A 27,609-nucleotide genomic window follows, 5' to 3' on the forward strand; every position below is an offset into this window, starting at 1 on the left:
ATGTGTGCGACTTCAAAGTACCAATGTTAAGAACACATAGGAGCGAACGTTCAGCTGCGCTCTCGGCTCACGGTCCCGCCAGAGTGACATCATACTCCGACAATGCTGCCATTCACACAGATGTTGCTAACAAAAACCTCGACTCTCATTGTGTTTGCTGCTCCTCCTCACAACAAGATCGCGCCGCCGCTGTGCTGAAAACCACACTCTCTAATGGTTTAACTGCTTACAAATGACTTCATTCTCGACCAGTCGCTGAATCAATCATACTGTTGCCACTTTCAAACATCTGGAGTCTCTTTGCGACTCGTTTTTATACCGACGTTTCCAACGGGAGGCGAATTCAACTCTCGCTATCTCGACCTGCATAAAAACCGACCCGAGCGCTGAAATATACAACAACCATAAAAGTCAAGTTTATATTACACAAAAAGCTACATTTGTCTTTTTTACAAAGAATTAGATTATTGGTCCCCCTGTGTACTATGAAGTGTTTCTTTTAGAGACCTACAGTTTTTTCCCCTCCTGGAGTAAAAAGAGCACATTTAGAACATGCCAAGAGTTATGTCATGCAGCCGCCTCGTGCCAGCGCCTCGGCCAAGAGAGCCTGGATTCAAGAACATATAGTATTGTTTACCTCATTAAAAGACTCTTCACCTCGGCTCCATGCTTAGTGACACGTTTATTATGCCTGGTAACAATGTAAACAACACACATGTGGAAGTTGGTAAAACACAAATTGGAAATCAGCGAGAACACAAAAGGATGAAATCCAGCCGCAAAGACAACACACAAACAGCAAAGTCATGTTCGCTAATAAATGAAAACAGATGCTTCGTCGAAGACGTCTGATTAGAGAAGTTGTTGTGCTAAATACGGCCAGTCATGAGAACAAGTGTTAAGAGATATTAAGTAGATATACTTTTGCTGACCTGAGAGAAACAAAACAACCACTTGTGTGTAACTAGAAAACCAGCCATTTGTGGAGATGTTAAATTCTACTTGATTAATGATAATGAAGATAGAAGTAGGATTGTTTTGGGGACCATCTTGTCTTCTTTGAACGACAAACTGACCGACAATGTGTGCGAGTCCATGATGTTGAGGTGGAGGAGAAAAGAAATGAAGAGGCTCGTAATAAATACAATATTTGTGTCTGAACGAGGGGATTTAGTATTTGGAATCATTTGCCAATTTATAAACAGGGATCGAGGGAGGTGAAGAAAAAGGTGCAGCCAGGGTGGAATGTGCAGTGATCAATGACAGAGGTGATCTGTGACTGACAAGTAAAAAGTAAAGTGAAAGAATAAATGAGGACATTGAGACTCGATTTTATAAAGACAAGCTCAATCAGACGTTTATCGACAGTGAAAACTCATTGGCCGCATTGAGGGAATTGAAAAACTTTCTGAACTCCAGGAAGACAAAGTAGGAGGAAGGATTGTAAAAACTTGCCCTAGCGCGAGATATTGTGTGGGTACATCAATAGTACACTCCCTAGAAACCCTGAACAATAGTTCCACCTTTGCTTTCACTTTTAAACTGAATCACACACTCAGTTCACTTGTCTATTCATTATTTATATATGTTCTTATACTTATCTGTATATTTCTTACAATTAATTATTATTATTAACTTCTATTAACTAGTTACGGACATGAAGGGGATGATTATCGAGGTTAGATGCTTTATTTCATACTTATTGCTCTCGATTGGCCGAACTCAGAAGTTAAAGATCTAAAGTAGGTTGAGAGTTAGAAGTCAAAAAATGTTTGAGTGACATCTGCCACTCTTGAGTCGACCGTGATGGACGTGGTTTATTCAGAAGTTGGCTGACATATTTGAAGGAAATGACTTTTCCAAGAGTATACTTTTAAAAGTGTTTAAGCGTTTTATCAAACACAAATGTGGCGTCTTGTGCCGTGTACACAGTTTACATAAGGTCACTTGTTGAAGGCGACACAAAAATATACATATCAACCTAATGGTTTTTCTCCATGTGAAGTAAAACGTGTTTGCGTTCCACTTATCTTTCAACCTCTGAGCCAGAGCCGTCCAGAGTGCCCGTCTGGCTGCGTGTCCAAGCAAACATTGTTGAACGTGGACGCTGGTTCTGCTGAGAACACATGGTGATGTCATGAGTTGGGACAGAATTCTATGGAACTTGGCATCTGCACGGCCACCGTCCAGCCTCAGAAAAAAACCTCTTACCCACAACACACCAGTCTACTCCCCCTGACCACAACAGGACGAAACCGCACCCGGCACCAGCGCTTTTTCAAGAGAAATAAAATAAAATAAAGCCAATCTCAGCGACACTTCCAAAAACGATGAGCGAAACATTAGTGTGTTATTACGCCATCAGCCGGGCCTGTGCCACTTAAATGATGGCACTTGAAGACAAAGTCAGAGATAGAGGCGAGCCAAGATGGACGCTGATGCACAGATATGGTCGCGCGGAGCACAAACAGAAAGCCTTGAGTGAGATACGAGTCCCCAAGGGGCCACAGCAGTTCTAGAGCTCATTAACTATTTACACCAGAGACAGGCCTCTCTGTTGCTCTGGCCCACCGCAAAATCAATTAGCAGTCATTAGCCCGGGCTCTGGGTCGTCCACAAGCTCTGGCAGGAGAGGGTTAATCCTGCTTCAATGGCCTCCAGTTACCAACAAATATCAAGCACTTACAGTCGTGTACAGAAGCAACATAAGGCATGAAGACAATAGATCAGTTGTTGTTGAGTCTTCAGATCGATCACGTCTATCTGACTATATATTTTATATTTTATAGTATTATTTATACATGAATCTACTGCTTGATTGATAGTGCAAGTGTGGCTTAGTACTGTTACTACGGAAGGGTAAGGGTTAGAGTGAAGCCTACAGAGTAATACTAAGGACCCTCACGGGGTTATACCACCAAGCCTTGAAAAGTTATACTATGGAGCCTCACGGAGTAATACTATGGAGCCTCACGGAGTAATACTATGAAGACTCGCAGAGAAATACTACAAAGCTAATTGGAGTAATACTACAGAGCTTCACAGAGTAATACTACAGAGCTTCACGGATTAATACTACAGATCCTCATGGAGTAATAGAATGAAGCATCATGGAGTCATATTACAGAGCCTTGCGAAGTAATACTACAGAGCCTCGCTGGGTGATACAAGAGAACCACACAGAGTAATACTATGGAGCATAATGGAGTAATGCTATGAAGACTCGCAGAGAAATATTACAAAGCCTCTTGGAGTAATACTACAGAGCCCAGCAGAGTAATTCTACAGAGCTTCACGGAGTAATACTACAGATCCTCATGGAGTAATAGAATGAAGCATCATGGAGTCATATTACAGAGCCTTGCGAAGTAATACTACAAAGCCTCGCTGGGTGATACAAGAGAACCACACAGAGTAATACTATGGAGCATAATGGAGTAATGCTATGAAGACTCGCAGAGAAATATTACAAAGCCTCTTGGAGTAATACTACAGAGCCCAGCAGAGTAATTCTACAAAGCCTCTTGGAGTAATACTACAGAGCCCAGCAGAGTAATTCTACAGAGCTTCACGGAGTAATACTACAGATCCTCATGGAGTAATAGAATGAAGCATCACGGAGTCATATTACAGAGCCTTGCGAAGTAATACTACAAAGCCTCGCGGGGTAACACAACAGAACCCCACAGAGTAATACTACAGAGCCTCATGGAGTAATAGTAGGAAGCATCATGGAGTCATATTACAGAGCCTCCTGCAGTAATACTACAAAGCATAGCAGAGTAATAGAACACAGCCTCGCGGAGTAATACTTAAAAGGCTCCTAGAGTAATACTTTGGAGTATTAGGATGCAACTTCGTAGCTTACCAAAGAGGTTGTAATAAAACATTTTGACATATTTGATGAGCAACATATATCACATAAGATCGGTGGATTAAGTTACGCCAAAATGAATACATGAGACTCACTGTTTAATTTTGAATAAATGAAGTACAACCTTTGTTCTGAAAATACCTGAGTGTACTTTTCTGTGTAGCATCCTTGAATAGACACCAACTCCACCTCTGAGCTGGTCTTTGAGTCTCACGTCCTCTAAGAACCAGCCTTGCTTCACCTTGTTGGCGACTTCTAATTCCCCCCAACCTCGCTCACTCCCTGTCCCTCCGATAATGTAAAGTTCAGGCAGAAAAGGGAACGTCCGAGCCTCAAGGGTGTGGGGTTACAGTGAGGAGATTTCCCATTGGCGGAAAGTCAACATGGTCGGGCTAATGCGATTAGAGCCGGGCTGAGAACGTCGCAGGGGACACATGGGCCTGATCATGGCCCAGTTATCTGATAGCATGGCCGTATTTATCGACCCGTCCCGTCCGCGGATATTACAGACATTAGAGACCCCGTCCATGCTTATGAAAGCCACGCTGGAGATCACACCCCGATAACACGATTACGCTCTCACTTTCTGCCTATATCCAAGAATTCCATCAGTCAGGTTTCAGACATCGGGGATCAGAATCTGAATTGATCCCCATTTGTGCCACGTGAGCGACGGGCCAGAGAGGTGCCCGGTCGAGGGGCCTGTGGCCATTAAGTGAGTGCATATGTTTATAGCAGGACTAACAGAGCATTTACAATTCAATTACACAGATAGGGGGAGTAAAAAAAAAAAAAGAGTAGGATGTGTCTGGACGACGGCCAGAGGAGAGATAAGACTAATACACTAATATTGTGTTACCGCAGCATGTTGCCATAGGAACAGTTGGGGAGATTCAAAAGACTACAAAGACGATCAATCTTGGGAGAGCGGGAGGAAGAGGGAGAATTAAATGCCCTGGGAATGCTCCTGCGCTCCTCTATCAGAGCAATAACTCTTCTAATGACCTCTAACTCCTCTCTCTCTCTCGCTCCCTCCTTCTCCCGCCAGTAAACTCCGCCATCACTCTCCGGACGGCGAGGAGCAGCAAGTGCTTTTCATTACATGATAGATATTCCTGATGACATTTCTCCGCAGGTTCATTTTTATTTTCTTGCCTATTAATTTACATGCCGCGATGCTTTTGTTGCTCAGTATTAATCACCTCATATCTCAGAGTGGCTCCGAGTCGATCTTGTTCAAATTAATCAACAGTCGTTCTCGTTGTAAAACAACAACAAAAAAATAGTTTTTCTTTCCTCGTCGTCTCTTCCCACAGCTGCCTTTTTTTTTTGTGAACGCTGAGGTCACTTGATTTTCCTCTGAAACTGTTGCCTACAAGTAGCAGGAGCTACATGTTCTGTACATTAAGATATACATCAGGCAGTTCCGTGGGCAGCTGATCCACATAAAGGATCCTTTTATTCCTGCCGGAGACTCCACTGGCAGCTTGGATTACAAACCAGATGATGAAAATCCAAACAGTCCTCTGGAAGCTACAGTTCTCTTGCACCACATTGGGTTTGAGAATAAAAGTGTGTTTTTGCGAACAAACAAGAATGACTTTGTGTGTGTGAAATATGCATTTACTCACCAGTTTGGCTTCTGAGTGCATGGAGGGGATGTGAGCCGAGGAGCAGGGGCTGTTGTGAGTGGGACCCTGCATGCCCATCATGTTGGCCCCCATGATCTGTCGCTCCATCTGACAATAAGACAAGTGTTGAACAGGAAGAAGACCAACAGGCTGTTTTTTCTCTTTGTCAAGTAGAAGTAACCTTTGAATAAAACATATGTTAAACAACAACAACTGACATTTTAAAGTAGTTCTAACATTCATCCTGATGCATACATGTGAACAGTAACTTTTCAAATGAATAGATAAAGATATCATGATGTCAGCAACAATAAATCCTATTTTGCATCTTAATATTTATATTTAAAATCTAATTTTCCCCACAAGTACAGCAAAATATGTTTCTTTTCAACAATCCCTCTTTTCATAGCAAGATATACACACAATTACACATATACGCTGTGTCAAAATGTGCTTGAATTTTTTTTAAAAAAGACCCCAAACTCTCAGGTTTCATATTTGATAAACATTTTGAAAAGTGTGAACTCAAGAGGATATTCACGTTGTTTAAAACATTTCAATCTTGACAGATTCATGTACATACGTAGGTGTGAGCGAATCTTTCTGCAGTAGTTTTCGCATGCATCACTTACTCATCTGTTAGTTTTATCTAAAACAGTCCTACTCTCTTCAATACCTTCAAACAAAGAGGCTGAACATCTTTTTTTAACTGGATTTATAAACTATAATTCTATAACCTGATTAGACTTAAACTGTGGAAAAACATCTGTCGATCGGCTTCAACTTTTAACTACAACTTGAATTTGAATAAACAAAGATTTTTCCTTTTTTTTTTTTACGACTTATGCGAATCAAAGTGACTTTTCTGGACTAGAAAACATTAAAAACAATAAATAATTAAAAGTTGTATAGAATAAACTGCCGTTAAAAATAAAAAACGTACCTTCAGCTGAACTCAAACTCGGGTCATTTCAATACAGTTCAAGTTGAATTGATGAAATGTAAAACCTGACATGCCCTGCTGCTCAGTGGGCTCAGGTTTTTGGGGGGGTGTGAGATGGGAGAGCACGAGAGTCTGATTTCACATGACAGGCTGCCCTCCGCTCAGCTTTGTGTGATGATAACTGGAGCTGACCCAAAACAGGAAGCCAGCATGCAGGGACTTAACACAGGAAGCTGGTGAAACAGGGGTGTATGTTTTCGATAATAGTGTGGTTGAGTTGGTGCGACCTTACAGATCGAAAAAAAACTCTGTGCCCCGTCTGTTGCAGGATGTGTTCGTAGAAAACACGAGCGTGAAAACATATTCTTCACGTCTCGGTGTCGGAGCCAACCGACTGCTCGAGCTGCCAGAGGTCAAGGGTCACCTGCATTTGCAGAGCACGCACCAACTAAGTTGTCCTTGTGTGATTATCTGCATCTGCCCCCCCGTCCACTGAGAATCCAACCCAGAACCTGACACACAGCTTTAATTGCACTAAGTGTGTTTTGTGTAAAAATATCACCCTCACCTGCACCCCCCCTTTTCCTGAACCGTCAATCTCCCCCAAAACCGCTTCGCTGATAATTTAATAAACATGGGATTTCTTTTCTCATTCAACAAACACGGGAACGTCTCGTGTTACAATGAGAACATACGCCGAGGCACTAATACACCGATACGAGATTTCCCCACAGACTGTACTCGTTCGGTGAACCCCCCGAATCTAACTTGGCTTAATTACAATCAAAACTCCGAGGACAGTTCAGCGAGTTCCACCCGAGATAACGGTCCTCGTAAATCCTCAGAAGTTACTGGGAAATAAACCAGAGGAAGAAAAAAAAAACCCTGAGACTGCAATCACAACGTGATGTTTGTTTATATGTAACAGTGTGCGATGGTCTGCACGCGTGAGTGATTTGTGTGCACTATTGTGTACTCACAGGCATCAACACGGCGGAGGAGCCAGGCATTGTTGGGTCTGGCAGGGTTCCAGGCATGGAGGCTGGCAGAGGCTGTCTCTGTCTGTTTCGTAGGTGCAGGAGTGAGGACAGAGATCCAGGGACGGGCCTGAGAGGACACATGCACAAGAAGAAAACTGTTCACGACTTCAGAAATAATGCGGGCGAGTTGCTGCGTCACATCCAACAAACTGCACCAAACGACTTCCCCAAAGAGAAATAAAGAAGTTCATAATAATAACCGTGTTGAGAACGAGTGGTTGTATGTTTGGCATCTACAAATAATGTTTGTCGCATAAACATAAAACTCGTAAAGGCCTGAAATTGAGATAATAACATAAGAGCAACAATAGAGATGTCGGCACAAGTCAACGAAATAAACAAACAGCAAAAATCAAACTTCTATTTACGTTGATTGCTTTTCTGTTCCTTTGTGTGTGTGGTGTTGTTTGTTTTTAAAAATTATTACAATTCTAGACTCAAAGGAAAATATCCAAGTTTTCTTTGGACAACATCTTTGCTGTTTCTCAACCTATGACATTTGCTTTAAGATAAGATACATTTGCAACATTTTTATTGCCCTAAACTTTCTTTGCAACACCAAAATCAAATAAATGTTTATCTTTGGAAAAATCACCCTTTTCAGGGAATCTCTACAAAATCTCTAAGAAACCAAAAACCAAGTTCTCTTAGCTAATTATAGTCAAATATAAAACTTCATTCAACTGTTTTTACTGCCTTAAATAATATTTATATTATCGAGGGTTTATCACTAGTTAAATAAAGACTTTAAAAGAAAGTTGAAATGAAACAAAATGAATGTTTATTGTTAGATAAACATGGTTAAGATTTAAAGTGTTTCTGTTTATTAAAAGCAATTTGTCACTTTCAGAGAACTTAACACACCTACGATTTAAGACAACAAATAGTAGGTATAACTGTTATATTCCAGAAGCATCTCAACACTTAAAGAAATGTCAAATTATAAGAGAAAGATCAAAGTAAAAAATCATCTAAACGTGAGTATTTAATGTTAGAAAGAAGCTTGTGAGTCCACGAGTTAAATACTCTTACGTCATGAATATATTTATCGTAACTTCAAATAGCAGGATGTAAAGTCAACAAGCGTGACCACATGAATGCACCGGTGGACACGTTTCAAGTCGTCACTGTGGAACGATGACAGGCGACGAAGACGGTGAGGTAAACTTGAAAAAAGTCATGAGATCACGAGGTTAAGAAGCCGGTCTGTGGCGGGAGCGAGGAGGTGGAAACCTGCTTTAAGCGACCGCAGGAGTGTGTGCGGCGAGCGGCGGACCTGTCCACGCACACGGCCACATCAATAAATCACACGTGCTGATGAGGACCAGGCTGGGACTCCACCACTGACAGCGGCTCAGGCCCGGGGACTGCAGGCCTCCGAACACCCCGGACCCTTCCATCCCGACACAGTGACTTCATTTATACCAACGCCACCAAACCCTGCCTGTCAGGAACAGGATCCCAGCTGCAGGTTGTTGCTCCACCCGAAGGCTTTCAGCAGGTCTTGAAGCTTAGAGTCTAATTTTATCACCTGCATCTGGCTAGTTTTGATCATGACGCCGACGCCTCCTGGGGGTCTGCGGCTCTCTCGGGGAGAACAAGAGAAAACAAGACGCGTTTGTGTTGGGCAGGTTAAATCGACCACAACACAGTCTGGATTAGCGTAATGGCGAGGAGTGATGACCGCGTGGGGGGGGAGTGCACCGGGGCCAACGCTGCCCCACCTGAATAAATACCTGTATTTTTCCAGACCTAAATATGTGCGTTTAAGCTCCAGACGCTTTAGATTGCTCTGCACACACACACCGTCATTACCATCCCGACTGCATGTCGTTTCTGTCCGACATCCCAATTTATCACAATCACACTTATTTAACAGCACGTATGACATCGGAGCAACACTGCGTATGCAAACATTTCCACATGGGGAAAAAAAAGTCATGAAAGTACAATGAGGTACGCAGAGTCGCTGTGGGACGAAATAACACACGGCTTGTATGGATATAAAGTTGAACTTCCAACACTTAAACATGGAATAAAACACTATAATTAGATACTGTAATATATACACACATTTATAAATTTCTTTAACTATCTTAAAAACGATCTTTTGGAGATAAAGTACCGTAAGTTATGACCTGTTGCTTGAGACTTGCTGCTCGTTGTTATACATGATGTTTAAATCATGTAGGGGTTTAAGAAAATATTGATTTGCTAAAATATCGCAAATAAATGTTGATACCGTATAGATATGCAGGGCCTAAAAAAAAACAACATATTTTTATTTTTATCAGACTTAATGGTTTATATTTTAATAAAGTGTGTATAGAATAAATTGAAAACAGTTTGTTATTAACAATTACATGAAAATATTCACATCATTATGATGATAGAAATTTCCGGCGTCTGGGTGGCAGCAGTGTTTACACCCTGCGCAGCTAAAGGGAGAATGAAATCAAAGATACCTTCAATGACTGAGGACGAGAGGATACAGTCGACTAGGGAACCTTTTAAACTTGATTTTTGGATATATTTTGTTTTGAAAACACATGAAAGCAGTTACGACTTCATCAAGAGTCATGTGGTCTGTAAATACTACAACACCAGAGTCAAGTACTGGACAATACTGCACATATATACTTGTTACTACACTATCACAACACCAGAGTCAAGTACTGGACAATACTACACATATATACTTGTAACTACACTATCACAACACCAGAGTCAAGTACTGGACAATACTACACATATATACTTGTTACTACACTATCACAACACCAGAGTCAAGTACTGGACAATACTACACATATATACTTGTTACTACACTATCACAACACCAGAGTCAAGTCCTGGACAATACTACACATATATACTTGTAACTACACTATCACAACACCAGAGTCAAGTACTGGACAATACTACACATATATACTTGTTACTACACTATCACAACACCAGAGTCTAGTACTCCACAATACTACACATATATACTTGTTACTACACTATCACAACACCAGAGTCTAGTACTCCACAATACTACAATAGTTACTAGAGCTTGGTGACTTTGAACCCCAACCATGAACCTCCACAATTGAAGATAATGTCTCTCTGGGAACTAAATAAAAAGTGTTAAAAAGAGATTTCTGCTTGTTTTATCTCCAAACACTTGGGCAGGAGGTCATGTTTTGGAGTAGAACCCCAGTTTAAACACATTTGTCTCCTTCATTTCCACAAAGATCTGTTTTTTTTATACATTTTCTGTTATGTTTGTTCCAGATATACCGTCTCATCTACATCTGAGTCAGAGAGGACACCAACTGGGACTTCTGTGGATTTTAATGGAATGGGGGGGAAAAGCTGTGCCAGCAGCAGAAAATCCTAAATGGCCGTCGGCTCGTCAATGACAACCCAATTACTGTGATTAAGACGGCAAATCACTCCGAGCCGGGTGACTCTCCAGCTGGAGCAGCTCCTGAGTTCTGTGATCGGGGAAAACAAGGAGGCAGAAGAAGAACCTGGCAGTAAATCAACCGACGGAACATAAAGTCGACCAAACCTTAAGTCCTTATCCTGGGTTTGAGTCTAATATTTCAAACCCATTTGTTGTGCGATGAGGTTGTGAAGAACTGATCTAGAAGATCCTGAGTATATGGTTTACAAATGTTCATCTAAAGAATTCATTTCTAAGAAGAAAAATCATAGTCCTCAAGGTCACTGGGATGTTTTTAAAGGACCAGGATAAAGATACATGTAATAATTGTTGTTATATTTCTTCAAGTGTTCATCAGCTCGACAGGTTCCCAGGCCTGCAGGTACTGTGTATATAAACAGTCCGATCGACACCAGTCATGTTTCATGTCCACCGACTTCACGGCCGACCCGTGAGGGTCCGTGTGTTTGTGCGAGCGGAACGATGACAGGCCGTGGCTCCACTGAGGGGATTGATAATAGCCCGGCCCGGGACCCTCGGGGGGGGGGGGGGCAGGTAGACACTCTGCAGCCCTGACCCGCCACTCTCACGTTACTGAGTGCTCCTCGCCATAATCCCCGCCCCTGGACCGCTGCCACCCCGCTCCGCCTCCCTGCCCACCACAGCGCCTCGACCCGGTTCATCTCACTGTCCTTGTTATTTTTATTTTTATTTGTTACTCCACCAGTGATCAATACACGATTAGGAATCAATACGTTCAACCATCGTCTTCAACAGTTTGAGCTCCAGCCAGAGAGGCCCAGAGTTCCGTCTTCCCAGGTCTCCCGGGGGGGAACGCCGTAGCATTCCGAGGCCAGCGAGGCGGCGTGATCTCTCACGCTCGTCCCGCGGGTCAAGTCCCAGCTGGGCATGCCTGGAACGCCTCACCGAGATCCTGACGCGATGCAGGAAACACCTCAGCTGGTCTCCGTGATGAAGGAGCGGCGGCTCCAGCCTCGAGCGCTTCCGCAGCGTGACCCGAAACCTTCGTAGGAAACCGATCGCATACGTAGACCTGCTCTTTGAAGAGTTTCAGAACGTTTAGAAAAAACGTTTCTCTTTCGCACCTTCAAGAAATAATAACCACGATGCAAAGAAGGAAGCGAGAGAACGCGGGCAGAAGTCTGGTTCCTTCAGCTCAAGTTCAATTCAAAACTTTTGGAAATAGCATTAAATTAAATTCCAAGACCAACTTATTTAGATTCTTATTCTTATTTTATTTTAACAAAAAATGATTTACTTTGTCGTCTGAATAAACGTTCCTCGTCTCCCGTCGTGCTGATTGTTTGAAAGCTTCTCTTATAAACAATGACTACCTTCAGTCTTGAACGAAAATGTGTGTTTGAGTGAATTCTTATTGAATTGACATCCGTGCACCTGCTCCGAGTGAACTTCACTGTTTTGTTTTGTTAGTTTCACTTTTGTCAAAATGCAATGAGAATTTTTTTTAAATATAATAAAAGTTAACAAATATTTTGAGATTTGAAACAAAGTAAAATTCATCCAGTACTTCCCTTTTAAAAGTTTTTTAATGCACATTAAGTCCTTATTTTTAGATTCTTGAATGTAGTTCAATCTAAGAGTTTTTGAGGATCCGCTGAAATCCTGGTGAAATTGAGGATCTGTTGTTGAATCGACCTCTGACACTAAAGTCTTCTTCACCTTCATCTTACATCAAGCACTGTTGGACACACTTGCTATTAGAGGTGTATATAAATATCGACTCAATATCCACAATTTTTGTTTTCACGATACCGTATTTAACAGTACTGTCTATTATTTTATATTTCAATAAACTGTGTTAAAAATACAATTATTTGTTTTTATTTTATTAAAAATGAACATACAGATATTACAGAGTTTGTCAATTTCTCCGCAATGTAAGGAACAATGAATCCCGCAAGATTGTGGCAATTACTGAGGACTAGAGGATACAGTGAGTCCAGCAGCTTTTAAAGCTGATTTTTGGACATATTTTTACACATATATACTTGTTACTACACTATCACAACACCAGAGTCAAGTACTGGACAATACTACACATATATACTTGTTACTACACTATCACAACACCAGAGTCAAGTACTGGACAATACTACACATATATACTTGTTCCTACACTATCACAACACCAGAGTCAAGTACTGGACAATACTACACATATATACTTGTTACTACACTATCACAACACCAGAGTCAAGTACTGGACAATGCTACACATATATACTTGTTACTACACTATCACAACACCAGAGTCAAGTACTGGACAATGCTACACATATATACTTGTTACTACACTATCACAACACCAGAGTCAAGTACTGGACAATACTACACATATATACTTGTTACTACACTATCACAACACCAGAGTCAAGTACTGGACAATACTACACATATATACTTGTTACTACACTATCACATCACCAGAGTCAAGTACTGGACAATACTACACATATATACTTGTTACTACAGTATCACAACACCAGAGTCAAGTACTGGACAATACTACACATATATACTTGTTACTACACTACCACAACACCAGAGTCAAGTACTGGACAATACTACACATATATACTTGTTACTACACTATCACAACACCAGAGTCAAGTACTGGACAATACTACACATATATACTTGTTACTACACTATCACAACACCAGAGTCAAGTACTGGACAAAACTACACGTATATACTTGTTACTACACTATCACAACACCAGAGTCAAGTACTGGACAATACTACACGTATATACTTGTTACTACACTATCACAACACCAGAGTCAAGAGACAGTATCACGATATATTGTATCGTTGACCCTGTATCGTGATATGTATCAACACATTCTTGAGGATACACACACCTCTACTTCAAACACTGAGCTCTTCACTCTCCACAGTGACTCAAGAACGATTCTTCAACACGAGGAGGTTGGACTCCATTCAAGAGAGCGAGCGAGAGCTGCAGCAGTGAGTCCACTGACTCACATCCTTCCCTCTCACTGTGTCCACTCCAGCAATGATGTAATGCTCTTGGCTTCTCGCCCTCCCCCCACCCATCGCCTGCCTTCCCCCAGATCAGGGTCCCTCCCTCCTTCATCTCCTCCTCTTATTTTTCCTTCTCTTTTCCCCATCTTGGCTCTGGCTGCCGCTCGCTCCTCGCCGGGTGAAGTCACTGTGAGCTTTTTTGGAGACGCAGCAGCTAAAAACTTTCAAACGTAACCAAAACAGCTCTGGGCCAAGTTCCAGACGACGGAGAGATGGTGGGGCAGTCGCCATGGGAACGGAGGTAAACAGAGGGAGAAACAAGGGCCTCAAACAGCTTGCAGCTGCCTGGCTCTCAGAGTAAACACTACACAGGACCTGCCTCTGATTTACGGCCTTTAATCACTGGTGGGAGGAGAGTGCCATGGGGTTTGGACTGAGGAAATAATACGAATCTGATCAAATAAATCACCTCTAATGGGTTACGACACAGGCTGACTTTTATTAGAGAGCGAGTCGAGCTGCACTGCGATGGTCCGGGGGATCGTGGTGGGGTGTCCTCGCCGCCGTGAGCCACCAGCAACTTTTAGTCAGAAATATCAAAGTTGACAAAAAAAAAGTCCCGTCATCATTCATCTGGGCTGAGAGAGAATCCGTGGCTGCATTCCTGTCTCCAGTGGCACGGAAAATCCTCAATAACTGTGTCATGTTGTTACGACCTCGACTGGCACTTGACGGCGCTTGTGCAACGATTCTGGCAGATCCTCCAACTCTCCCGCCAGATAATGCTTAATACTATCAGTGAAGTGGAAAACGCGACTCGATCTCGACCTCGACAGCGACACCCTTTATGTTGTCGTGTTTCCCGAAGACTCTAAAGGCAGAATGTTCGGGTGGAGTGACCTCAACGCATTCTCTAGTCGTAGTGTAAACATTCAGAACGCAACTTAGGACGAGGAGACACGTCACTTAATATCGGCGATGACGAGGCCAAACCATGACATCTTCTCTTTGGGTTTATAAATGTAACCGCTTAGTTACGCCGCTAGCATAGAACACAAACCACACAAACACTACAATACGATCGATGCTGACGGATTTGGACCCCAAAAAAAAGAAGGTGTTGTGGTTGTCATGGTGTCTGAGGAAAACATCGTTTATCCATTTTGCAAAGAAACGAGATCTTGGTGGAATTTAAAATACGACAAAATAGATAAATGAATAAAAATAATGAAGATTAACCGAAGAAAAAAAAAGGTTTGGCCTCACAGTGTGTTAGCAAATACAACTGATTGTCTAAATCAGACCTGGACTAAATGAGTAGGTATTTTTGTGGCCCTCATGGGGTCAAAGATCATGTAGAAGTTTAATTTATATTATCTATATTTAATTTTTACTTTCTTAATATGTCTATAGCATCTTTGTTCTGTCCGTTGTTTTTTTGTGAGGATTTATTGTCCCTCGACATAATTCAAAGTAATAAAAATGTTGGTAAGAAAAGAGCTTTTATATCAGATTTATGTTCAACTGGACCCGGAGACAACGCAAAGTTACCACAAACACACATTTTATAACTTCATCTTGTACTTTTCATGAAGCGGGCCGTGGTCGCCCCAGGACTGTGCACGTCACGACAAAAAGCCTGAACCTCACACCCCTCCTCCTGGCTTCCATTGACTTTCCGTCGTTTCTTGCATAATCTCGATCCTTCATTCTTACGATGCCACAGAGCGATCCCGACATGATCCGTCTTTTCCTCTCTTTGTGCAGACAAGTCTCTGGACCTGGCCTTACTTGTGCACCTCCTCATGCGTTCCCTCTCTCTCCGAGAAGACTTCCTTTTCTACCCCCAACTTCCTCTCCCCCGTCCACCTCTGATCCCTTTCTTCCTCTCCTCCGTCGGCCTGTGATCCCCCTCTTCCACACTTCCCAACGATCCCAATGCTCCGCGGAGAGAGACGTCACTGAGAGTTGCTTTTGCAGGAGGCTGCATGTGTGGTGGCCCCGGGGCCGGGATGACACAGCCCCGCTGGAATGAGGGGGAACAGAGTCTGGGCGTTCCTCGACTAACGCACTATTAAACCCAACGCAGTACACAATGAGCTCATCTTAATTCAGGTCAGATGTACATCCTGCATTCCCTCTTTTATTCCACTTTTGTTTGCCATCAATTACTCTCTATACCTTTCTTTTTTGGTCAAGTTGTTTTCGGTGTATATCGATCTATTGGTGGGCGACGTCACTCCAGTCGCCCTGATTCATACACAATCTTAAAAGCATGAATGTTTAGTTATTAAAAATGAATCAACAATAAATGTATGGATGAGATGGACTGTAAGAAACATGATGTCTGTTCAATTTCTTGTCACACGTGAAAGACGTCGGGATTGCTGTGATGTGTTCAAGACCGTAGAACTAAAAGGTTTCACTAAAATGAACAAATAAATGGACTTTCTAACTAATGCAATTTGCAAAATTTGTGAAGAAAAAATATGTGGTTATTTAATTAATAATTGAAGTTTACGTTGTGGGTTTTATTAGTTTATTTTTGTCTGCACTTACTTATTTACTTTTAAAGTTTTTAATTTTATTTTTGTTTTGTATGTTATCTATAGTCCTTGTGCTGTTGTGTATTTATACAGCGTTGTCCAATTGTGTTGTTGTAATTAATAGGTTTGTTTGTTCAATTAAAACAAGAGAGACTTTTGTATTTGTGTTTAAGTGTGTATTGTCAGGAATCTGTTGATACGATATATTTTAATGTATATATTGATACTGTAGGAACTAGGATTTATTGTTATTATTCTCGAGTACTTGACTCTGGTGTTGTGATACTGAACTAACAAGGATATATGTGTAGTATTGTCGAGTACTTGACCCTTGTGTTGTGATAGTGTAGTAACAAGGATATATGTGTAGTAACAAGTATATATGTGTAGTATTGTCCAGTACTTGACTCTGGTGTTGTGATAGTGTAGTAACAAGTATATATGTGTAGTATTGTCCAGTACTTGACTCTGGTGTTGTGATAGTGTAGTAACAAGTATATATGTGTAGTATTGTCCAGTACTTGACTCTGGTGTTGTAGTATTTACAGACCACATGACTCTTGATGAAGTCGTAACTGCTTTCATTTGTTTTCAAACCAAAATATGTCCAAACATCAGCTTTAAAGCTGCTGGACTTACTGTATCCTCTCGTCCTCAGTCATCACATTTATTTCACTCTTCCCGTAGTGGCGGAGGAAGTAATGACTGCTGCTAACCTCCGGATGTTTAATTGCTTTTATTAATCATTTTATTTGAAACGTATTTTATTGAACTGAAAACTGCAAAAGAACTAAAGAATTAGATATGATTTGAAAGGCAATAATTTATTTTTGTATTTTTGATTTTTAATATTTAATCTATACAGCGCTGATGAATATCGATATAGTATCTTGAAAAGGTATGAGTTGCAACTCGTGTTATTCGCTCTCTTCACCTGCGATACAAAAGTTGGATCTCGCTCGTATTATTCTTCAGTCGAGTTCCTGCTCTGAAGACGGACGTCCCTCTGTGCTTCGATAAATCCACTCCAACACAAACAATAATAAAATACAGAATCTAGAGTTCAGGAGAGCAAAGACAGAATCTATGAGATGATGACACACTATTGTGGAGTAACACAGCTGCTGTAAGTATCAGGATGATGAGAAAAACCCGACCGCACAGAAACTTTAAGTAACTCACAAATGAGTCACAGAAGAACAAACGTCTGTAGTTGCATTTCCTACATCAGCACAATTACTAACCACAAGTACATGACTTTCATCTTCAGTTTGTCTTGCACTGTAACTTGACGAACTACTTAGATATTTTAAAAACATTATCTAAACAAGCTAGCTCGCATTTCAACCTGCAGCTTTGTTTGGTTATTACAGTCTCTTCTTGAGACAATCTTTTCTCATGGGTTCAGATATTTGTTCTCCCTCCTCAGTGACAACTTTGAGGTCTGATATGATTTACCCTCCGAGTTTCTTTCTCTCACAGTAATTGCTGGTACAAATTGTCTTTGAATAAAAGCACCTGTTCTTCACTCGGCCAAACTTTCTAACAAGCTTTTATCATGAGCCATCTGTTGTTTAGTGGATTGTTTGTGTCATGGAAACGACTGGAGAGAAAGTTTGTCGGAGGCCAGATTAAAAAAAAAGAAGATATCTTGACCTGGCGCCTCCACCCATCTTTCAAAGAAAGGTGGAGCTGCAATGGTGGATCTCAACGGTTGGCGAGAAACGTCCGACACGGTTACGTCTGACACGACTCAAAGCATGTGGTTGTGATTGAAAGGGCGAGAGAGTTGGTATCGGGCACCGCTTCTTTTTTCCTTTTGTGTGATAATGATTGCCGTGACGTCCAGGTCTCTCCTGTGCCTGAGTTTAAACGCTGGTCTGTGTCAGAGAGGATCCCAGCGGACCGGGTTCCGAGACTGTGATATGAGGAGGAAGAGCGAGGGAGAGCGAGGGAGAGCGAGGGAGAGCGAGGTCCTCGGGTTTCGCAGCTGCAGGCCCAGCTCAAGTCTAAAGTAAATGGACATGAGGAAAGCCAATCCTAATTGATTCCAAGCCTCAAAGCTCTTTAGTAAACATCACGGAGCAATGAAAACGACTTGTTATTCTAAATCATTGGATGCACAGAGCTGAGGGGAACAATCTCAGGAAGCAGCTGGAGCTCAGATTAAAGCAGAATGTAGTGAGTTTTATCCTGAAAATATATTCTCTGGAAAAGCCACGACAAGCTAATGTGCGTCTGATTAAGAGAAGAGTCGAGTGGAGTGGACACAAGAGTAGTGACCACAGGGCTGGTGATTGAATCTGTACGACTCTCAGGACCGAGTCCAGATTGTTGAGTTTTGTAGGAAGTTCCTGTGGAGAGACCGGCATATGGAGCCTTGCCTTGGCCTTAATGGTTTCCTGTGGAAGCTCTATTCGTCAACGGAGGGGTTTCCTTGACCGGCCTTCCTGCTGATGTGAAACATTTCCAGATACCGTCGTGTGAACACACACACGAGCGACGTGTTCGCTTGGTGTCGCAAACAAACGACACCTCCGCGAGGTCGTCGAATGCTGCCGGGAATTCCCGGAGCCTGTCAAGTCACCGTCACGTGCGACACGGTGCAGCAAAACTACAGGTTTCTCCGAGAATGTGTGAAATGTTTGTCATCATTACAGACGAGGACGACGTTCCCGACGAGGCTAAATGACAGGTAAAGTCAGGTGAAGACAACCCGGCAGAGTCTCTGTTACTGGCACTGATTGCAGGTCTTGGGAGCAGATGAAATTCCACACCTGTCCTTGACAAAGAGCCTGACGGGGTGTCAGTCAGGCTTAGTGATGTGCCTCCCATCCAATATTCACAAGCTCCTCAAGCTGTAAATCTACCAGGACGACCACAACACGCGGAGCCGCGGCTCCACCGTCTCGATGTCCGACTCGCTTTCCACCGGGGCCCGGATTACAGTAACAAAGACCTGGCACAACACGGGGTTGTCGAGGTTATAGGACTCTAAATAAGACGGACACGGAGGTGAATCTCAGGAGATCATTATGCAACGAAGGTCTCCTCATGCACGTGCTCATACATGACCAGACCTTCCTCTTTTTGTGCCTCAAATTGGACTCATGTCCCATATTATGCCAACTTTATGATTAGTAACGTCATTACAGTACATTTATTTTAATAAAATACATTTCAAATTATGTTCAGGAAAAAAAGTTATCTTTCTCTCACCTGACATATTTCGTCAAAGGTATGGTTTCGTAAACAGCTGGTAAAATAAAATAATAGTCATTTTAGAAAACCCACTAAACTTCTCTCATTTTAATCTTTTCTTGGAACTTTACGGAGATGACATGTAATGTAAGTGAATTAATCCCTCATCAGTCACAAATTTGAGTATTTAAAAGAATATTTTACTAAGAAAAAGGAAGTGGATCGGATCGTCCCGGCACATCTGACAAAAACTGACTGCAGGACCATTGAAATCTATTATCGTATCAAACTTAAAGTTTTCCTGAAGCATCAAAAACCAAATCAACAAATACAAAAAACTGTTCATCAATAGATTACTGAACATATATTCGGTATATTGCTGATGAAAGGATGTGGTTCCTTGTCCATGACACAATTAAGAGGCATTAGTTACCCTATAAATAATAACTTGTTTTAAAAGTATAATCTCAAGATACTACAACTTTCCAGATTAACCATTGAGAATGTGAATCAAGCAATGTGTTGTTTGTTATTTTGGCCTTGTGTGTGTGTTTTGAATATTATTTTAATTAAATCACATCGGTGTGTATTATCTCATGAATACAGAGATGTTGTAAAAATCAGTTTAAAAAAACCTGACAGTAACAATTGAACCATGATTTAAAAGCCATATTAAGAAGATGAAACCCATGAAAAGTATCTGTTCAGCAGCAGCCGGTGAGACCGCGCAGCTTGTTCGGTTTGTTTTGAAACACCTGTGGCGCGATGCTACAATGGGGTCTGGGAAACAGGAGTTGTAGCTTCCATTCCCATACTGCCAAGAAGAACAACTTTAGAGCATGAAATGCTAAACCGCTGTAAAAGCGTTGACGGCTGCAGCTTCAACAATGACCTCATCGTGTCCCGCGGGACGTTCCTCGGTATGTAGCTCCGCTGTGGGACAATACGACTGCACAGCGAGACGCAGGATCTGCAGCCAAAACTTCTCGGAACGTAACAGGAGACTACTGTCGCGGACGGTGAGGAGCTCGTGGTCCACGGCCAGAGCTGGGACTCACCCTATCTGCCTGTTGGTGGAGGGAGCCTGGGTGATGACGGAGCTGGACTGAGGGGAGGGCAGGGCCTGCTGGATCACTATGCTGGTGTCATGGTTGCCCAGCCGGGTGTGGGACTGCTGGTGTTGGCCCGACTGGCCGTGAAGGGAGATGTTCTGCAGCGAGAAGGACAACAGTTAGAAACCTTTCAAGAGGAACACATTCTTTTGCTACAAGACAAAAAAACGGTTCTGCCCGAGGCTCCACCTTGACTCTGTCACCTCAGTTTGCTTGTGAGGAAACTACACAGAACTACTTTGTTGTTCACTTTTCAGGACAGATGTTTGTTTTTCTTATACACATTATACATTATACGTGATGACGCACGTGCCGCAGAAACAAAGCACAAATATTTACGCTTTGTAAATATGCACTTTTTTCAGGACAATGTGAAAAACAGGATCAAGTTTAAGGTGTCACAACGATTGTTTGAGAGTGACACATGTTTCTAGCTTTGTTCTCCTCACTTTGATAGTATGTGTGAAGAGTTAAGAAAATAACAAAAAACAAATAAGAATCAGGAATATGGGTCATTACTATTGTTGTCACGCTTGAAAAAAAATAGAATAAAAAATACATACACACAATTTATAGTTAAAAAAACCTAAAACAACATAATTATATATTAAAATAAATGACATGTATAGAGACAAAAACTTAATTGAATACCGTATTACAAACTTTTCAAGGATAACAGTTACCTCCCCTGTCGTTGCCTGCCTACCTGTTTACTAAATAACTTCTAGCATTCTCAAGATATTTAGATGAAACTTAAGGAAAATGTAAATATTGAGACAATAAATGGGTTATTACATTTTGGTGACGTTCTTTGTTAATGTGTAATTAACATGCATTTATTTTAGAAACAGAGGGGAAAAAAGAAAAACCTAAATTTCATGAAACACAGAATACAAAAATACTCAAAATACTTATAAATCTACTTCCATGTGTCTCTAATGACATCATTTGGTCTTTTCCTTTGATATTTTCAAGTTCCCTGTGTAAGATTGTCAGCATTTTACTACTTTAACACTAAAGTAGACATCACTGGCGATGTAGCTAACAGGAAGTACAGCAACTTAAAACTGGGAAGTTTTTTAATTTTATTAACTTAATTATATGCTATGTTTGATCAAGGCATTTGTTAACTCCTTGTATGGTAAATACCATATTTTCTACTTATTAAATACTATTGTACTTTAATTAAGGACAGAAATTGTATTCGCTTTAATATATTTCACCTCTAATATTTCTTAATGAAAGATTAACAAATATTTGAAAGAAATATTACAGAACAAATAACAGGATAATAAATATTATTTAAAAAATGGTTGTTTTGCATCCATTTAATTCTTCATTGAACTTGAAATAACCTCATTGAAAACAATATTTCTCTGGATAACTGGAGCTCGCGCTGCAGCAAACACGAGAGTGTAATTACAAAGTCTTGGGCTCTTTGTCTCCCTCGGCTCTGCTCCGACTCGCCTCCTGCTGACTCAGCGAAGCAGCTCAGCATAAACTACGCTCACAGGGGAGGATGGATGTCGCTGACCCGAGCACAGACACGCTCCAGACCCGAACCACCCAGACGAGGAGCTTACAGGACGCACACACGGCTCCGCAGACACTAGATAAGCAGTCTGGCCACGGAAGCATCCACGATGCATTAATGATCACATCTTTTGTGAGGAGTCCAAGCTTTGACGTGTGAGCGTCTGGCATCGTCGGCCTCGCTGGACTGTCTCGGGAGGTCACTCTTGATGTCTGGGAGGAAACTCGACTCCGCTTCGAGCAGAGCTGTTTGAAGTTACAGGTGGAGAACTTGATCTCTCCTGCCCTCACCTGTGGCAGCAGACAAATCTCCAGCTGCTTTTTCCCCGTCAGTCAAAGCCGACAACAAGAGTCTAGAGATCAGCCTGAGAGGGTGAGGTGATAAAACACTGACGACTCAGGGACGTGTTGAGGTCTATGAGCTGAGAGAGTGTGAGACACGTTCATGACTGACTGTCCAGCTGATAGCGGCTCATAAGCTCGTGACCTCAGCCTGTGGGTGACGCTGGCTTTAGATTCAACCCTGTGTTCAGCCCCCGGGCTTCCATTCCCACCGTACCTGTTTGCTGTCCTCGTCCTCCTGAGCTTTACAAAACTCCTGCTCGATGGAACAGTCCAGCTCACTGAACAATCCCACCTCCTCACAGTTCTTCAGGAAGCGCGTCGGTGTCGGCGTCTGGTCTGGGAAACGAAAAAGAAAACACAAATTAATGTTGTGTAACATTAAGTACATTAACTTTAAAATACCTATTTATATATTACACTAGAACATGTCTGACTAAAGTGTATTTCTCAATGATTCCACAGCTAAAATAAAAACATATTGATTGTTTTATCATTAAAAATATCATTTAGCACATTAAGAATCGGATTCTGTGTTTCTTAATTATCATATTTGTTTTAAGAAAATACTTTTACCTAATCATAATAAATCTCTAATATAAGATTTATTGTGTTTTAGTTACAAAGAAAAATGTTTTGATGATTTGGTAAAAACTGCATTTTGTTTATTAATTTAAACTTTTTAATTAGTTAATTAATTATTAATTTATTTAGTTTCAACAATTGTGATCAACAATGATTCAGTTTGTTGATTTATATATTTTGATTTTAAGGGGAAATGCTCACAATATAAATATATACTTTTTAATGAATTGTTTTTTCACCTCTTGCTATTCTACTAGTTTTTTTGTGGGGCATTTAGTTTAGTTCATGATTCACTTTGTTTTGTTTTTTTAATGTATTTCATTAGAAGATAAATATTCTCACAGCACATCCCATTTAGTTGAGAGAAAATAATGTAAATGCTAAAAGGTCAATACAAATATTTTTAAACCATGTATTAAACTATATTATATAAACTTCTATTCAGGTATGAACAGGTTCTTAATCTTATAATTATAAATAATTCAAACATCTCAGCCTTGTCGTTTTTAAAAGTTGGTTAAAGAAAGTTTCATCTACAAAACAACAATCGACTGATGATTTTATTGAGGTGTTTTGTTTTCAACACGTTTCACAAGTGAGTCAGAGATTGTGGAACAAGCGAAAGCAAATATGTGTCTTCACACAAAATCATAATGTTGGAGCCATTTTAAAAGAGTCAATTTTAAGTATTATTTGCAGAGATTTGAATTTCAAATCTAAACCAAACACGGTCGATAACACAGGGCTGAGCTGGTCTGGTGTTTAAAAAACGTTCATGTTGGTGAAGGAATAAAACAACAAAAACAAGTGGAATGTAAAGCAAAGATGAATTAATATATTTATGTAAACTATTTCAACAAGTCACTGTAATATCTGTGATATTGGACTTTGTTAGTAAAGTTAAGTAAAGTTAAGTAAACACGTTGAGAAGCTAGTGTCCACTTGTTGCTAATGATAGCTCACAGGAAGATAGATGCTAAACGGCTAAGCTAAGCTAATGGCTATTTTAACATTTTCTTTATGTTGCAGTTGATTTGAGAATATATCATGGTTTATAATTAAATATTTGACGAGCTTCCATCTACAAATGTTTAATTCAAGCTACACTTTCGGGAGCTACTGTCCAGTTTGTTGCTTATAAAATGCTAACAGGAATGTTAATGCTAAACGGCTAAGCTAACGGTTACTGGACATTTTTTTAATTGTTATTTTTGCAGTCTAGTTAACCTCATTTTAGAGTTTAAAAGTAAATTGTTCAACTGTACACATCTCTAAAGGTAACTCAAGCATAGTTTACCTTAAAGCTATTTTGAAGGAGCTGCTGTCCAGTTTGTTGCTTATAAAAGGCTAACAGGAAGGCTAATGCTAAACGGCTAAGCTAATGGTTACTGGACATTTTTTAATTGTTCTTTTGCAGTCTAGTTAACCTCATATCAGAGTTTAAAAGTAAAATGTTCACCAGTACACATCTCTAAAGGTAACTCAAGCATAGTTTACCTTAAAGCTATTTTGAAGGAGCTGCTGTCCAGTTTGTTGTTAGCTATTCTTACACCTGCTGCTACCTTGCTATGCTAATAACGCTGCATTGTTGTTGTGCTGAATATGAAAAAATAATAATAATAATAATTATTAAAGATATATATATGTATTTTTTTTTTAGGTTGATTTGTGTGACTTTTGAGTCGGTTGAGCTTTATAAAATGATAACAACAGTGTGAATTATTGAATTTATCTTGTCGGGCTGTGAATGAAAACAATAACACTGAAGCTCCGACTCTTGACTTGTTGACACGAGTTTGAACGTGTGATGCCGAGGGAGACGTCTCCTCGGACCTCCTCTGCAGCTGATACAGCACAGATCCCACCTACAGTGCGGGGGTCTCGTTGGTCCCGGCGAGCCCTGGTATTCGACTTGACTTTGAGGGGGGCGCACACGTGGATCAGGTTACCGACAGTTGAAGGTGATTTTTGGGATCAGGGTTGTTTCAAAAGCTAAAAGCAAACACCGCGGTATGTTTATGTTATGCGGCTCGACCCCGGGATCGACCGCCGTGTACGAGAAATACAGTTTGATCGTCGTTTACGACCGTCTGTTGACTGGAATTTTTACGAAAATGTAATTTATTGTCGCGTTGAAATAGCAGGAGAAACCGAGCTGTAACTCAGAAAAAACAAGCGATAAGAACGACGAGAAAATACGATCCCACCGTCCACCGGGCGTAAATAATAGAGAAGACTCAAACTCTGAGGTTCAAGTCAAGCAGTTCATATCTGTGTGTGACCGGAATTTAAACCAACATTCTCTTTTATTTGGACTTGTCATCGACGTTATTCAACGGATGTTGTGAATTATTAGGTAGAAATATTCTCAGTGACCACATCAAACTTTGTTTTTATTTAGTAATAATAAGGTTTTTTTTATAGTTGTCTTTTCAAAAAGCGAAAAAAATGTTCTATTATTATTCATGAACAAATATAAGAGAACAAAATACAGTTTTTGTGTTTGATACATTGCAAAACAACATGATTTTTAAATGAACAAAACGGAACTTAAAGCTTATTCTAGTTAAGAAAAGACAAGAGAAGCTTTACAAAGGGAACAATGAATGTTAAATCTTAATTTTAACAAAGTCATGCAGGGACATCGATCAACCAATAAGACGACATGAGACCAACACAAAATTGTTTATGATACTTGGTGAATAGATAGATAGATAGATAGATAGATAGATAGATATCTTGTAATGTTTACTGTTGTTAATGGATTTATCATGATTTTATTTAATAGTGTATTTGTTTATTTTATTATTTTTAATGTATGGTTTTATTATCGTTTTAATTGTAGGATTTATTTTTATCGTTTTTTTCTTTTATTATCATAATTATGTTTTGTTTTATTGTAGTTTTTGTTTTTATTGTTTTTTTATTAATTATTTTAATGTGTGTACAGTATGTGTTAATACAATAGTTGTGTATGTAGTTATGGTGGAAGGATAAAGGTATATCATGTCATATGATAAATAAAAGAAAATTAACTGTAAATTAAAAAAAACTTTCAAAGTAAAACATGAGCAAAAACAAATGTGCACTTTCTTTTTTTTTAAGTTCAAATATGCACAAGAGGTTGGTAATAGAGAGCGTCAGGCCGCGTGTCAGGTTTGATTGACAGCGCCGTAAACAACCCGGGGACGATGGACGAGCACGTCTGAGCGTGAGCGACACACCTGTTCGTGATCCCGTGCCAAGTCTGAGAGGAAGTGGCTCACCTGATAACACGTTGTCGCCCTTTATCGAGGGGAACTTGAGGGTCATCTCATGCTTGTGTCGATGTATCATCAGATGGTCCTCGGTGGGAAATCGCTACGAACAGAAACGTCTATTTTAAAAGATGGCCTTTGATCACTTCAAAGACACATTCCACACGTGTAGCATTATTTACAGTCTCACTGTCTTTTGTTTGGTCTCGACCCATCGGGCAGTAATCCACGCCTCAGACGCCTCCTCACTAACACACCTTTGCACTCACCTGGGAACAGTCGGGAGCGTTGCATATGAACGGCCTTTCCTGGTCCGAGTTCATCACTCTTGTATACCTCATGTAAAACTGCAAACACAAAGACAGGACGTCAGTAGAACTTCCATCATCGTTGACAACAGCATTGATGTGATAAACAAAGACACAAACAAGCAGAAAATCGAAGAAGAAAAAGACGATTATTTCACTTAAAAGTGTTGCTAGTTTATCATATTTTCATTCAAATTGAATAAAAAAAGCCTCAAAATAATAAACACGTAAAGAACACAAAGTTTAATAAACTAATTAATAATTTTTAAATCAGAACAAAATAAAAATCTTAGTTAGCTGCTACAGACATGTATATTTTCATATAGCATATGTGTAGGATTAGGCTAGCGCTACTAGCATTGTGCTTTTCTCCATCATCAGTTTTGAGGTGACAACGTCAACAATAGTCATCATAGTTGGTTTCAAAGGTGGAATAAATAACATCAAAAAACTAAATCTTATGCTGTCTTTGCGTTGACGACCCGGAGTCTGATTCTCGGGAGGTTTCTGCCTCATAAAACAGACGCTAAACTGTAGTATATCGAGACCAGAAACCTTCAAACCTGAAGTTACTTCATGAACATTAATTTGTTATGGACCAAGAGAGCAGAAGTTCTGGCGATGCTACATCTAGACGCCGAAATTAAGCCCTAAAATCTTCGTGTTGAGGTTCGTGTTCACTAGCTGACTCGAGACTGTAGCTCAAAGGACAATAAGTTGATCATGTTTCAAGAGTAATTTCCATGAATTGATCTTAGAAAAGATGAACAGAAC

At 40.5% G+C, this 27,609-nt stretch overlaps 1 protein-coding gene across 3 annotated transcripts in view; it reads right to left on the minus strand.

The window, feature by feature from the left end:
• Positions 1-26,874, minus strand: part of creb5b (cAMP responsive element binding protein 5b) — a 46,322-nt gene extending 19,448 nt beyond the window's left edge. For 2 of the 3 annotated variants that reach the window (XM_087812217.1, XM_087812215.1), the window contains exons 1-6: positions 26,797-26,873; positions 26,537-26,630; positions 22,903-23,024; positions 20,757-20,908; positions 7,429-7,555; positions 5,506-5,613 (exon numbers count right to left, since the gene is read on the minus strand). In XM_087812217.1, coding sequence (XP_087668343.1) covers positions 5,506-5,613; positions 7,429-7,555; positions 20,757-20,908; positions 22,903-23,024; positions 26,537-26,630; positions 26,797-26,868 — 675 coding nt within the window. In that variant the 5' untranslated portion in view covers positions 26,869-26,873. Of the gene's footprint in view, positions 1-5,505; positions 5,614-7,428; positions 7,556-20,756; positions 20,909-22,902; positions 23,025-26,536; positions 26,631-26,796 lie in introns of all 3 variants that reach the window. The other variant, XM_087812218.1, reaches the window with a different exon arrangement.
• Between the last annotated feature and the right edge of the window lie 735 nt (positions 26,875-27,609).

This window comes from Callionymus lyra, chromosome 17, assembly GCF_982586985.1.
Source record: "Callionymus lyra chromosome 17, fCalLyr1.hap1.1, whole genome shotgun sequence".
NCBI classification, from domain to species: Eukaryota; Metazoa; Chordata; class Actinopteri; order Syngnathiformes; family Callionymidae; genus Callionymus; species Callionymus lyra.